The sequence below is a fragment of the Trachypithecus francoisi genome, unplaced genomic scaffold (assembly GCF_009764315.1).
Source record: "Trachypithecus francoisi isolate TF-2019V2 unplaced genomic scaffold, Tfra_2.0 Lachesis_group2, whole genome shotgun sequence".
In the NCBI taxonomy this organism is placed as follows: Eukaryota; Metazoa; Chordata; class Mammalia; order Primates; family Cercopithecidae; genus Trachypithecus; species Trachypithecus francoisi.
This window is the reverse complement of record NW_022681465.1, coordinates 137,487,875-137,501,523: the sequence shown is the minus strand read 5'-3', so window position 1 is coordinate 137,501,523 and position 13,649 is coordinate 137,487,875. Positions and strand designations below refer to the sequence as shown.

The following is a 13,649-nucleotide window of genomic DNA, read 5'->3' as shown; positions in this document are numbered from 1 at the left end:
TAATTTTAGTAGTGCTTTTGCCACCTTGAATTTTGCTAACAGTGCTGAATAACAGCCTTCTAGTCCACGTTTGGCTCTGTGGCCAGCTGCAGCTGCTGACACCTTCCACAGCTGGCGCCCATGTCTATGAACTGGGTGCCCAGTGAGGATGAGGGGATGCAGGCATAGGAGAGCTGGCTTCTGGTTCTGATCTGCTCACTCAGTCAGCCTGTATCATGGCTGTGAATTGCAACTATTGTATTATTAGCTTTAAGCTCTAACCTTCTGTGGTTTCTGTGGCCTCTAAAGTCATGTTCTGCTTTATTGATGTAAGGTTGATCTCCAGTGTCCAAAGGGGTTGTATGTGTGGGGAAAGGCCCCCTTCTAGAATTTCAGACAGTCTGACTTAAAATGTTATGTCTGTTCATGAAAGGAAGATGGGTGAGAGCAACGCTTCTTACACTTCACCATGTGTGTGAATCACCTGGGGATCTTATGAAAATACAGATGCTGATTGGGCAGGTTGGGGTGGGGCCTGAGGTTCTGCATCTCACAGAAGTTCCTGGGTGATGCCAATGTTCCCGGTTAGAAACAACACTTTGAGTGGCAAGGCTTGGAACAATTCTTCCTACACCCAACATGTCGACAAAGCACCCTCTACAAAGCCTGGATGGTTGAGAGGTGTCCTTTTAGACCCTGTGCATGGCTGGCCCCTGCCTGCCCTCTCACCACTTCTAATCTCACTCTCCCCTGCATTCACTCTACTCCATCCTCATTGGTTCTTTTTGTTCCTCCAATAAGCCAAGCTCTTGCTCACACCAGGGCCTTTGCATCCACTATCTGTATGCCAAGAATGCTACCAATCCCACTTTTCCCCAGGTACTTGGTTTTCATCCTTTGATTAGCATACGAAGTGAGTTCCTTTCTCATGATACCTATTTGTTGTCTCTGTAGCAGTTATCTTCATGTGTCAGCTCTTTTTCTGTTGCACATTTATGATTTGTTTCTCCTCTAGACCAGAGTCCATGAGGAAAGCCCGTTCCTGACTTCCACACTGTTGTATCCTCAGTACTCCTGCCTGGCAGGAGATGCTCGCTCATGAATATTTGTTGGGTGCATGTGTAGGCGGGGAGCAAAGATGCATTCTTGAGTATCTTTTTGCACATTTGAGCCACCTGTCTGGAGGGGCCGTGTTGGGGCTGAAAGTCAGCATTGGTTCTTATTGAAGAATAGTAGAATGAGAGCTCAGAAAAGGAGCTACTTTTAATTCTAAGCCACATCTCATCTTTAGAGATGTTGAAATGGGAAAAAAGTGTGCATCTTTGAACAGATAAAATACAGTAAGCTGGCCAGGCACGGTGGCTCACGCCTGTAATCCCAGCACTTTGGGAGGCCAAGGTGGGTGGATCATGAGGTCAGGAGATCGAGACCATCCTGGCTAACACAGTGAAACCCCGTCTCTACTAAAAAAAAAAAAAAATACAAAAAATTAGCCGGGCATGGTGGCAGGTGCCTGTAGTCCCAGCTACTGGGGAGGCTGAGGCAGGAGAATGGTGTGAACCTGGGAGGCGGAACTTGCTGTGAGCCGAGATCACGCCGCTGCACTCTAGCCTGGGCGACAGAGCGAGACTCCATCTCAAAAACAACAACAACAACAAAAAACAGTAAGCCTAGCATGTCTTAAACAGAGGTTATGTTAAATTCGTTTATAAAATATTGGATTAAACAAGGGTACTATGGTGGGACTTCTCAGGACTTTTGGCAATGTGCATTGTGAGTCTACAAGAGAAGGGATGTGATGTGCTCTTTCATGGCACAGTGGTTGTGGCAGAGGTGCTGTGATTTCCTGAACCAGAGGCCATTCCTTTTCTGCCCTCCTCTCTTCTTCTTTGTTGGTAGAGAGCCTGGTTCCCCCTGTTGAGGCTGAAAATGCCAAATGCCCAGTTTCCCAGCCTTTATTGCAGCAGGGGCATGGACATATCCCTAGTTCTGGCCAGTGGGATCCGAGCCGAAGTCTACTGAGGACTTCGGAGAAGTTTTTCCGACTACAATAGACATGCAATAGACTTTCTTGTTTTTTGATGTGATTGTGTGAGGACATGATGCCTGGAGCCACAGAAGCCTCTTATAAACATAGAGGACATGTGGCTGAGGGCAAGAGCCAATATGCTGAGGATGGTGGGGCACAGAGATGCAAACAACCTGGGCTCTGGACTCCATCCCTGAGCTGCTGAATGTACTAACTCTGCACCTTGGATTTCTGGTTGTGCAAGACAACATGTTCTCACCGTTGAAGCCACTTGTAATAAGGTGCTCTCCTACCTGCAGCTGGAAGGATCTTGCCTAATAAGAGTGGTAAGCCGGTCTCTCTGAGTCAGACAGGCTGGAATTCATTCCTGGCTCTACCAGAGGTAATTGTGGTTCTCTTCAAAGCTATTTACTCACTTAGGAGATGGAGATATTAATAATAGCTACTTCTTGGGTTGTTTCAGAAGCTTAAATGAGATGATGGGTGTGAAGTGCTCGCATAGAACTTGGAACATTGCTGGTGGTTAGTAATAAGGCACTATTATTATTATTATTATTTTTGATCACAGAACTTCTTTGTTGTTGGAACATCCTCTACCATCTTGAGGTATCCTGCATTCTACAGAAAACAATCTGAGTGATGTTTACTTTTACCAAACTTTCTCATTTTACAGAAGGAGAAACTGAGGTCAAAGGCGTGGCCGCTGTTTTGGTGCTTTTATTTTGAAAAATGTGCAGGGGTCAGCCTCTTCCCATGTCAGTCATTTCCACTCCCACACAAGAAACAACAGAAGGACGCAGGTTTAGGGTTGAAATGATGTGCTTTTATGGGAAACAAAAATATCCAACAACAATAACAAAAGCCCTTCAATCTCGCCAAGTTCTTAACCAGTGACAATGAGGCAGCTTCCATGATTGCTTCTGGCTGGGGACGATTCTAAAGGGTCAGGAAAGTGAAAAGACATTGGCCAAAAAGAGAAGTTGCACGGAGGGCTGACATCCTACATGAGAACACAGCAGACTTCCCTGTGGCTCCTCACCCTATCACCCCTTCAACTTAGAATCTCCTCCTGATCTACAAAGATCCTTCCTGAATTTTCCTCAGATGCACTCTCTTTCAGAAAGCTTTCCTTGGTCTGCTCTAACTGCATATGACTTTTCATTAACATCACACACACTTTCTCATTCCTTCTCTGATCACTTTCTGCCTTACATCCATTATATCTGGGTACATGCCTTACGATACCCACTATTGGTAGGCATGTCCCTGAGACCAAGTCCCAGGTTGATTCACCCCTGTGCTCCCCTCCCCCTCCCCCATTCAGTGCTCAGTATTCAGCAGGTGCTCAACATCAGAGGTGCTCAGTGAGGGTTTGTTCAATTTAAGTCAGTTCTACATTTGCCATGTCACATCACCAGTCTCTTGAGAGTCATTATTGTCATTTTCACTTCTTCATCCTTCCTCCATGATCTCAAAATGGTCTGACTCAAGGCATCTCCAAGAAGGAACAGCCCCCACCAAACATTGCCCACTCAAGGTGAAAGGTTTGGAGAGGAGAAGAGAGGTTATGTTTTCTCCCCTGTTCAGGGAGGCGAGCAGGCAGGAAAGGAAGCCACCGGGGAAATCCGGGATGGCCATGAGCGATGTTGGCCAACACTTCATTTTGGAACCTCATAAGCAGCCACTCTTCCAAAAGTTTCCCTGTGAAACATGGCCAACTTTGCAGCAGGAGCCGAGGACTGGTGGGGGTATGTTATGGTTGCCCTGCCAGCCCACAGACCAGAGGCATAGACCAAGAACCTTTCTTTGGGACATGGCCTATTTTCTCTCTGGAGGGCGGTGAGAGTTGTCTGTCTGGTTGTTCAGTTGGAGCTCTGGTGGGAACATTAGCCCTGCGGTGTGTTGAGTTGTCAGGCACATAGATTGTAATAAGGCTAAAGAATACAAGCTGCAGTCATGAGCCTCTCCTTGAAAGGGGGAAGGGTCAGGAGGTGCTGGGAGCAGTGAGGGAGAGAGGAGGGTCCTAAGAAAACCTGCAGCTCTGATTCTAACAGGTGCCCTGCTGTATCTCCCACTTCCGCTCCCTCTCCTTTCCTCTGGTTCTCCAAGTCCAGGTCAGGCAAAGGGGCCAGTTGGAAGTGGTGGAGGGAAGGGAAGGGCCTTTTCCTTTTCCTACCATGAATCCTAGATTCGGACAAGGGAGAGTTTACAATCCAGGGCAGAAGGAGGAGGGTTAGGGAGCTGAGGAGAGGCCTAGGCCCTGTCCACTTCTGTTGACTGGTGTAATAACTATATTTGAGATTCACACTTTTAACTGCATTGCCCCCAGAGAGCACGGAGCTCCTAATTGGGGGTGTTGAGAAAGTTCTTCGTGGGCGCTCAAAGGCGCTCATTGATTTGGGGAGATTGCTGCAGATCTTCCCATGGGAGGGCCCCTCTGGGGCCAATAAGGTGTGGAAACCACATGGTCAGCATCAGCCCTAGAAATTTAAGAAAGGGGCCACGAAGCAGAGAGAAGAGAGACTTTTTCAGGCACCTTCTTTAGGAAAGAGAGTTGGACCTTGGGGCACTCAAGTTAGGACAGATGTTTCAGTATAAAAAGGATCCCCAATAAAAGGACAGAGTCCCCTCAAATCCCTTCCCAGATCCCACAGCACTTAGAAAAGAGAAAGTAAGGAGCATAAAAATATCTCGATGACGTGGGCTTGCCTGACAGTACAGAAAAGCAAGTCTCATGGCAGGCAGTGTGTCCCATTACACAAGACAGGATTATACCGAGCTTCAGTAGAGAGATTTTACATATATCTTTATATAAATGCATATATATTTATAGAGCCTCTGCCTAGAACAGCCGGGCTTGCTTCTTCAGTTCATTCCTCTTCCAGAGGGCCAGCCGGTCAAACTCAGAGATGGTCATGCCAAAGACTTGGTAGAACTCTTCCTGGGACAGGTGGCGCTGAAGGAGGCAGGGCAGGTGGGGTTGGGGGGACAGAGAAAGAGAGCAGCATGAGGATGCAAGATGTGGGGGCAGGTGGAGGCAGCAGTGGGTGCTGTGTGTTCCCTCCGGGCACCCTGTGCCTTGCATGGTGCCTGAGCCTGGGACGTGTGTGATGAATATTTGTTGAATGAGTGAATACGGAATGAACGCTTCCCCAGGGAGGACTCTGGAGCTGATTTGGCTGAAGAGGCCTTCTGTGCCTATGACTCAAGTGGGGCTTCCGCTTCCACTACACACCCCTTGGAGTCCCCTGTTGACTCCTTCCCTTTCTGCATGCCTGCTCCATGTATTTGCATCCAGAAGTGTGTGTGGATTCACGCTATCCCACTCCCCTTTGAGAGAAAAAGGAGCCATGTCCAAGATTTTAGGGGATATTTCCTCTTACTGATGTTTTAACAAATGATTTGGAAGGCTGTTCATCAGGCCGGTCAATGAAAAACATTACTGCTCATAATTTTTGATGCACCAAAGTGTCCTTTTATCTTTTTCTGATATGAAAACAAATATGCTTTATAATCAAACCCTTGTCTGCATTCTATAGTAGATTTTCCCCTCTTTCTGGCCTCCTTCCCTTCCTCCCTTCTAAGCAGCTTTAAAAGTGTGATACATTGTTAAAAGCTTTTAGAGTTAGAAACATACAGCACTTAAAATGTAAAATGTTAACAATTGGTGTATTTAGTGAATGGTAGATGGATGTTCATTTTACTATTCTTGAAACTTTCCTGGAGAGCTAAAATTTTTCAAAATGGAATTTAAAATTAAGTTTAAAAAGAGAAATATATGGCATATATACTGCTGGAAACTTAATGGGTTCACTTAAGCTGGCTTGTTGGTAGCAATTACCTGAGCTAATTGGGTAATGAAGGAGATTCAATGAAAATTATCTATGTGACCACACAGTAATTTGTCAGTTCTTTGGCTTGTTGTCACTGTGAACTATTTTTTTTTTTTTTTTGAGACAGAGTTTCGCTTTGTTGCCCAGGCTGGAGTGCAGTGGCATGATATCAGCTCACTGCAACCTCCAGCTCCCTGGTTCAAGTGATTCTTCTGCCTCAGCCTCCCAAGTAGCTGGGACTACAGGTGTGCGCCACCACGCTGGACTAATTTTTTGGTATTTTAGTAGAAGTGGGGTTTCACCATATTGCCTAGGCTGATCTTGAACTCCTGAGCTCAATCTGCCCTCCTCAGCCTCTCAAAGTGCTGGGATTATAGGTGTGAGCCACGGCGCATGGCCATGTGAACTAACATTTTCACCATACCTTCAGAATTTCAAGCAAAGGTAATATTGACAATTTTTGGTCAATAATTTTTTAAGTAGTAGAGCTGGGACCAAAGTCCAGGCAAAATGCATTACATTCCCAATGCCCCTCTTGGTCAGCCCCATTAAAAAATTCATAAGTAAGTCTTTCTATTATGAAAAATATCAAAACTACACAAAAGAGAGAAAACAGGACAAAGCCCATGTCCACTATCCAGATCCAGTAATTGTGAGGTTTTCCACATTTGCTTCATTTATCTATTTTATTTGCTGAAATATTTTAAAGCAAAGCCTAGACTTTGTGTCAGTTCATTCCTATGCACTTGAGAATGTATCTCAAAACACACTGGACATTTTCTCACATTGTGGTTACACAATGCCATGAGTAAACCCAAGAAAATTTAACGAGAATTCCTCAGAATTCCCTGATACCTGCCCATTACAAAGTTCCTGTCTTGAAAATGTCTTTTTACAGTTGGTTTGTCTGAATTAGGACCCAGGCAGTGCCCACACGTTATATTTGCTTGTTAGATCCCTAAGACCCTGCCTCTTTCTTTGTACTATTGACTTGTCCATGTTTGTGCTACTCAAGTAAGTGATGAAAGACACCCTGGATAGGAGAGTCCCCCTCTCTGCTACTTCCATGGTAAAGACTGAGGGAAACTGTACTTTAGAATCATTTGTTGTTGTTGGAGGATGGTGGTTGGTATTGGTTCTCTAGTTGAGTTTCTCCACCATGTTCAAAAATCTTTGTTATGAGACTTGATATAAAGGAATGGTAGAGTCACCCTCAAGTAACGTGTTCAAAAGTCACCCTCAAGTAACGTGCTCACAAGTAGGACACATTGGAAGGAGACCAGGGCTTCTCTCCTCTAAGGGCCAGCTGGGGCCTCCTTTCTCCCTCCAGTTCTCAAGGCCCCTAATGCCACCACTGTCCATCTGACATTTGCCATAGAAAGGTGTTAAAGCAGGAAGGTTAAGAGAGCAGCTCTTAGAACCGGGGAGATATGGCCATGTGACTATGGACAAGTTACTTAACCCCTCCTGAACTTCAATTTCCTTTTGTGGAAAATGGGAGCTTCCTAGTGTCTGCATCATATATACCATGAGGGTGAATGAGCAGATACAGGTCATTTTATCAGCACTCAAGGGCACACAGAAAGCACTCAATCTGGTCACTTTCACTATATGGTGATCTTTCATGCACCTGTTACATCGTGTAATCTGCTCCCAGTTTCCTTGGATTTCATCTTCTCCTCTTCATCTCTGTTGTGCTCACGTGACCCTAGACATACTCACCTTCTGCTATGTTCAAACACAACAAGCTCACTCCTGCATCAAGATCTCAACACTGGCTGTTCTCTCTGCCCAGAAAGTTCTTCCTTCTTATAAAAGCATGCCCAACTCCCTCAACTACTTCGAACCTTTGCTTACATGTCATGCATCCAATGAGACCAACTCTGATGATGCTATTTAAAACTGCAACTTGCCTCTCCCTCTCCTAATCCCCTTCTCTCTTTTAACTTTTTTTCCTTAGCACTCATTACCGTCTAACACACGGTGTCATTTATTTTTTCTTTGTGTCGACAATATTGACACAAATAAAGGAGACACATCTTGTGTCTCCTCACACAAGAATGTAAGTTCCAAGAGGGCAGGGGTCTCTGCTTTGTTCATTGATATATTGCAAGCATCTTGAACAGTACCTGGATGCTTCTGTGGACATAGGAGGAGAGCTAGGTTTGCTCCCTGCCCTCAGGGGGCCCCCAGTCTCAGGACTGTACATAAAACTAGTGCTTCTGATGGTGGAAGAAGGGGAGGCAGCACAAGGCTCAAGTTAAGCTCCCTCAGTTCAAACTTGGATTCTGTCATCACTAGGTGATCAGCTTTGGCCAAATGACAGCTTTGCTGAATCTTTATTTTCTCCTCTGTAAGGTGAGGATGATTCAGTAAATATTTGTTGGATGACTGAATATCTATTCTCTGAGCTCCTTGAGGACAGGGTCACAGTCTTCCTTCTTCAGTCCCCTCCTGGAATTAGTGCAGGAGGCTGGGGCAGTGTCTTTAGCCCATGGGCCTCAGCTCAGGCTACGCTTTAGACATCCTTGGGTGCTTTTAAATAGTTCTGAGGCCTGAGTTCCTTCCCCAAATTGTGATTGAATCGGTCTACCGTGGGGCCCCTGTATGGTATTCTTAAAAAGCTCTCTGGGTGATTCTGATGTCCTGAAGAATGTTTCCATCCCTAAAAACTGCCTTCACTGAGCTGCCCTGGGAGCTGTCCCTTTCAGCACTGGTGGACACTCTCATTTGGAGACAGTGAAAGGAGGAGGCCCTTGTTAAAATGTGAGGAGAATCACCCACTTCTAGCAACCCAGCATGCTAGAGCTGGAAGAACTCGCAGAGCTTCCTGGCTAACGTACATTCCTCTCCTGCCTCAACCCTCCACCCTGGGCCAACTCCATGCCAGCAAGTCAAGGGTGGCTTGTATGCTCTTCCCGAGGAGTGCTGAACCTCCTGTTTCAGAAGCCTACACTCAATTCCGTAAACATTTTCTAACACCTCTCCCAGCCCAGGCCCTGTGGTAAAGGACAGACAATGTTTGTCCCTAAGAAATTCAGGGCCAGGCAGAGGAAATGGACACATCCATGATCTGATACACAGGAGAGTGAGAGGTGCTTGATGCAATTTGGATAGAAGGCTGGAGGAGGTCAAAGGACAAGGGGAGTGACCCCTCCTGTAGGAGGGTTGGAGGAAGCTTTGGGGCACAGGGATTACTAGTGCGGGGCCCTGAGGAGCAAGGAGGCTGGTGAGATGGGAAGGGCATTAATATGGCTTGGCTGTGTCCCCACCCAAATCTCACCTTGAATTGTAATAATCCCCACATGTCAAGGATGGGGCCAGGTGGAGATAACTGAATCTTGGGGGCAGTTTTCCATATACTGTTCTCCTGGTAGTGAATAAGTCTCATGAGATCTGATGATTTTATAATGGGGAGTTCCCCTGCACAAGCTCTCTTGCCTGCTGCCATGTAAGACATGACTTTACTCCTCCTTTGCCTTCCACTATGATTGTGAGGACTCCCCAGCCATGTGGAACTGTGAGACCATTAAACCTTTTTTTTCCTTTATGAATTACCCAGTCTCGGGTATGTCTTTATTAGCCGCATGAAAACAGACTAATAACAGGCATTCTAGGGAGAGAGAGAGGCAGGGAGTGGCAACAGGCTGCAAGGGGCAGAGTGTGCTCCAGCACCAGAAGAGCTCAGGAACTGGAACTCCACACCGGGCGGTCTGGACTGCTCAAATGTCCGGCACCATGTTCAGGCCCACCTCTGCACTTTTATTTATGCTGTTCTCCTCTCCACCTCCATCGATCCCAAACTCTACTTGTCTTCCTAGTTCATTTACATCCTTCCTTTTTCTGCAAACCTGTGTTGACTGCCTCAGGCCTTAGTGGTCTTCCCTGGACAACAGTAATCTAATGTTCATTGGGCACTTCATACTCAGTATGTTGCCAGAGTCTATGCTAAAGGCTTTATGGGTATTGGCTCACTCACTTCTCTTGGCAGCGTGAGGGAAGCACACCAATCACTCTCACTTTACAGAGGAGAAAACCAAGTTGCAGCGAAGTTGTCGCTTGGTTAAAGCTGCCCGCCTAGTGATGGCAGAATCAGAGTTTGAACCTAAGGAGTTTGACTCAAGACTTACTTATGCCTTTTTTTCCTTCTACATAGTGCTGCCTCCCTCTGTCCCCCATCACAAGCACAAGTTTTATGCACAATCCTATGACTGCGGGCCCCTTGGGGGCAGGAAGCAAATCTAGCTCTTCTACAGTTCTGCAGAAGCATCGGCCCTAGTGGAGGATTTACTGTCTCTGTGCACCACAGACACCAACTGAATTGAAGAGGAGGCAGCAAAGAACAGTATGGGGCAGTTTTGGGGGAACAGCATGGGGCAGTTTTGGGGAACAGCTTGGGGAAGTTTTGGGCTGAGGAAATTGGTTCAAGTCCCTGCTTTTTCAAAAAGCTGTGTGATCTTAAAGCCACTCTTCCACCTAGCCCTCTTGAGCTGGATTAGACCAAGCAACTTCTAAAATTTCTTTGAACCCAAGAGCTCCTGCTCAGTTTTTTAGACTTACCTCTAAACGGGTCCTGTCTACATCCTTGGGCAGACGGTTTCTTCCTCTTGTAGTCACCAGCAGCAGTTCATAAGGGTAGATCTAAGGAGAAAGGGGGGTGGTCTCCAGCTTGGGTGAGGGTGGTAGGCTTGTTCCTTTCAGGTATATTTTGTGTCTGGGCTCTCTGTTCTATCCAGAAAGGGCCAGAAATTAAGTCTGGAGGAAGGGCTGGATCTGCCCTTCTTATGGTTTCCCAGCAGCCTTAAAATACCTCCTCTCAAAAGGCAAGGCCCCAGAGAGTCTCCTAATACTGCTAGGAATAAGCTTGGAGGTATTTGCCATGTGCCCATGGTATAATATGGGCACATGACCTACCAAATGTAAGTGTCTAATATTTGGCGACTGGCAAGTCACCAGAGTGTCTCTAAAGCCCAGGGAGTGTATCTGATTTCAGTAGGCAAGAGACCTAGGGCAGGATTCAGGAAAAGTGGGCCAAGGAGGGACAGGAAATGTTGGTCTTGAAAGGACCCCTGGGGTTATTTATCTCTGTTCCTTTCCCTACATAGACAGTGCTGTCATCCTCCTGGTGATCCCCAGTGTAGCAGCTCCAAGAATCCTGGAGACCCCCAGGGTCTATGCACATCCTTTACCTTGTACTCTGCAGAGAGAAAAGGAGACACACACACAGAATGGAGCCCATCAGTCTTCACTTTGCATCACTACACGGGCCTCTATCTTACTCTCTTAGGGGGTCTGGCCTCTATTGTCTCTTTCTCTTGACCACCAGAGACCTTGTCCTTGCTGAATTCACCCTGAAGGACAATCAAGAGTGGTATGAGCACAGTGGAAGGCTGAAGGTAGGGGTTGGGCTGATCTTGAGATAGTTCTAAGGAAAAAATGGCCTTAGAGATATTTAGAATAGAAATTAGAAGAATCTGAGATCTGAAACACGTGGACAAGATCCTCTGTCTTCTGTGGGGAATCCTTTGAGATTCTAATGTGGGCCCCTGCTGCCTGAGTTTGTCCTTAGGAGCTGGTCAAGGTTGGTGTGAAAGCGTCACTGGCAGAGAGCAGAAAGCTCATGGAATTCTTATGGGGAACAGTGTGCATTTGGCTCTGAGTGCTTCCTCCACTGGGGCTGGCAGGCAACCCTTGCTCCACCGTCCAGGGAGAGGAGAGCAGCACTCTGTGATGGTTCTGGGAACCCAGATGGAACAGGTGGCCTGGAGATCACCCAAGGCCAGGACTTGAGAGGATGAGGGAAGAGCAGGGGTAAAGGGAGAGGGTGGGAAGTGAAAGAGAGTAAGAACTCAGGGTTGGACACAGCCCAGCGTGGGGACAGAATCTGTAGCCATCATTTGCCGAGGGTCAAGCAGCAGTTTTGAGTGGTACATCCGGAGGCCCTCTCCCTGCAGACCCCCTGCAAGCCTGCACTCACCTCGCATGCCCCAGTTGACTGCATTCATGCTGTCGTAGTGGAAGAGGTCTGCGCTGGGCGTCTGCAGAAGAGACAGAACCAGGGCTGGCCTGAGATAAGCTCACTTCTGCCTCCCTGAAGCACTCACCCACCTCCAGAAAATGAACCAGTGCTTGTGGGACATAGGGCCTTCTCAGCAGCCTCTGTCTCAAGTTAGGGAAAGTTAACTCGCTGCTCCATCCCTGTGCTTTGTCCTGGCACATGCTGGGTACTCAATGTATATCCATTTATTTGGTGAATTTCACTTCATGCTCTCTTTCATTGCTCAAATACCCCTTTTTCTAGGAGATTTGCCCTGACAACCTGGTTGGAAGTTGCAAGTCACTCCTTCCATGAACTCTCAATCCTTATCCTGCTCATCATTTTTCTTTTTCCATAGCAGCACGCTCAGGGAGCTCAGAATATACAGGCCATGTTAGAGACCAGTGGAGCACAGCAGTTGGGGGTGGGCTGTGGGATCAGCTGGCCTGGGCTTGAATCCTGGCTCTACCACTTCTTGTTGAAGAGTGTGGGCAAGTCACTTCACCTCTCTGTGCCTTTCTGCATACACAAAGTAGGGTAAATGATAGTAACCACCTCCTTGGGTTGTGAAGGACAAAACAAATTAGTGCTTGCAAAGTGTTTAGCTGAGTCCCCGGCACAGAGTTATTGCCCAATAAATACTAGTTGTTCCTAAGCCCCTCCGATGGGGGCCCCTTTTCATGAAGGGGTCGCCAGAGAGGGGAGCAAGTCATTGCCATACGGTTATTTCAGTTAACCCACCACTAGCCCCAGGACCTTTGCCCAGATTTCACCTTACAACAAGCTAATATTGGATCTAATAGCATTTTGGGGACAGCATCACCCCCGCATCTCCCAGCACAGCTTCTTACCCTGTGCAGCCCATTTCTTCGGTAGGCAGGCAGGGAGGCAGATTTGGAGATGAGAGGATCTGAAAAGAAGGATCTAGAGCAATTACCAGGAGTCTCAAGCCATGAGTCCCTCTCCCCGAGGTCATCTGGCCACCAACGCCCAGTATTGCTCCCAACCTAGCAGGAAGGGGTGGAGGCCAGAGGCCACCAACTCTTCCTGATGCTCTCCAGATTTGCAACTTGACTGTCTCTGGGGGCATTTCACTCTAGCAGAATTCTAGGTACCTGCCCAAGGTACCCACTCATACACTCTTCTGTCCTTGATCTGCATATCTCTATCTTCCTGTGATAGACCCCTGTGTCCTAGCCACAGGCTGGCTCTGGACAAAGGCCCTGGAATTGAAGTCAAGCTCAGAACCCAGGTAGGAAGGCTCCCAGGTGGTAGAAGAGGTATGTGCACTTTTTTCTCTCTGGGACCATCATTTGGGGATGGCAATCCTAGTTCCAGAACCCCAAATGCAGACCCACAATCTGAAAAATACAATGGGGTAGACTATTTGAGGTCAGGAGTGTGCTGGGACATCCACACTGTATGGTCATTAGAGCTATGGAGAACTGCAGCTGACACAGCTCTGTCCCTCATGGGACATGATGGGCTGAAGGTAGGGCAGGCAGAACTTACCACTGTCAGCCAGGTAGTGAGACCGAGGGGCTGCAGGAGAGAAAAGCTGAAGGTCATTGCTCATGAGGACAGACAAACATGGTGGAGACAATTCACGGGGACAAAGAGATGTGGCTTCCATACCCGGTCTCCCTGGCTGGCTGGGAAAAGGGGCCTCTTTCAGCCCCTCCTTCCCCACTGGTCAGTTTTTAATTGTTGCACTTGCACCCCATCTCCCTCCCCTGTCCAGCTCCTAGCCTGGCACCTAGCACAGGGCAGG

General features: G+C 47.4%; 1 protein-coding gene across 16 annotated transcripts in view; it reads right to left on the bottom strand.

Moving 5' to 3' along the window:
* Window positions 1–2,742: 2,742 nt before the first annotated feature.
* ABLIM3 (actin binding LIM protein family member 3) overlaps window positions 2,743–13,649 on the bottom strand; it is a 120,586-nt gene continuing 109,679 nt past the window's right edge. For 8 of the 16 annotated variants that reach the window (XM_033180510.1, XM_033180513.1, XM_033180517.1 and 5 more), the window contains 6 exons: window positions 13,391–13,420; window positions 12,730–12,788; window positions 11,819–11,879; window positions 11,031–11,038; window positions 10,402–10,482; window positions 2,810–4,964 (listed from right to left, as the gene is read on the bottom strand). In XM_033180510.1, coding sequence (XP_033036401.1) covers window positions 4,851–4,964; window positions 10,402–10,482; window positions 11,031–11,038; window positions 11,819–11,879; window positions 12,730–12,788; window positions 13,391–13,420 — 353 coding nt within the window. In that variant the 3' untranslated portion in view covers window positions 2,810–4,850. Of the gene's footprint in view, window positions 4,965–10,401; window positions 10,483–11,030; window positions 11,039–11,818; window positions 11,880–12,729; window positions 12,789–13,390; window positions 13,421–13,649 lie in introns of all 16 variants that reach the window. The other 8 variants (XM_033180512.1, XM_033180516.1, XM_033180515.1 and 5 more) reach the window with 5 other exon arrangements.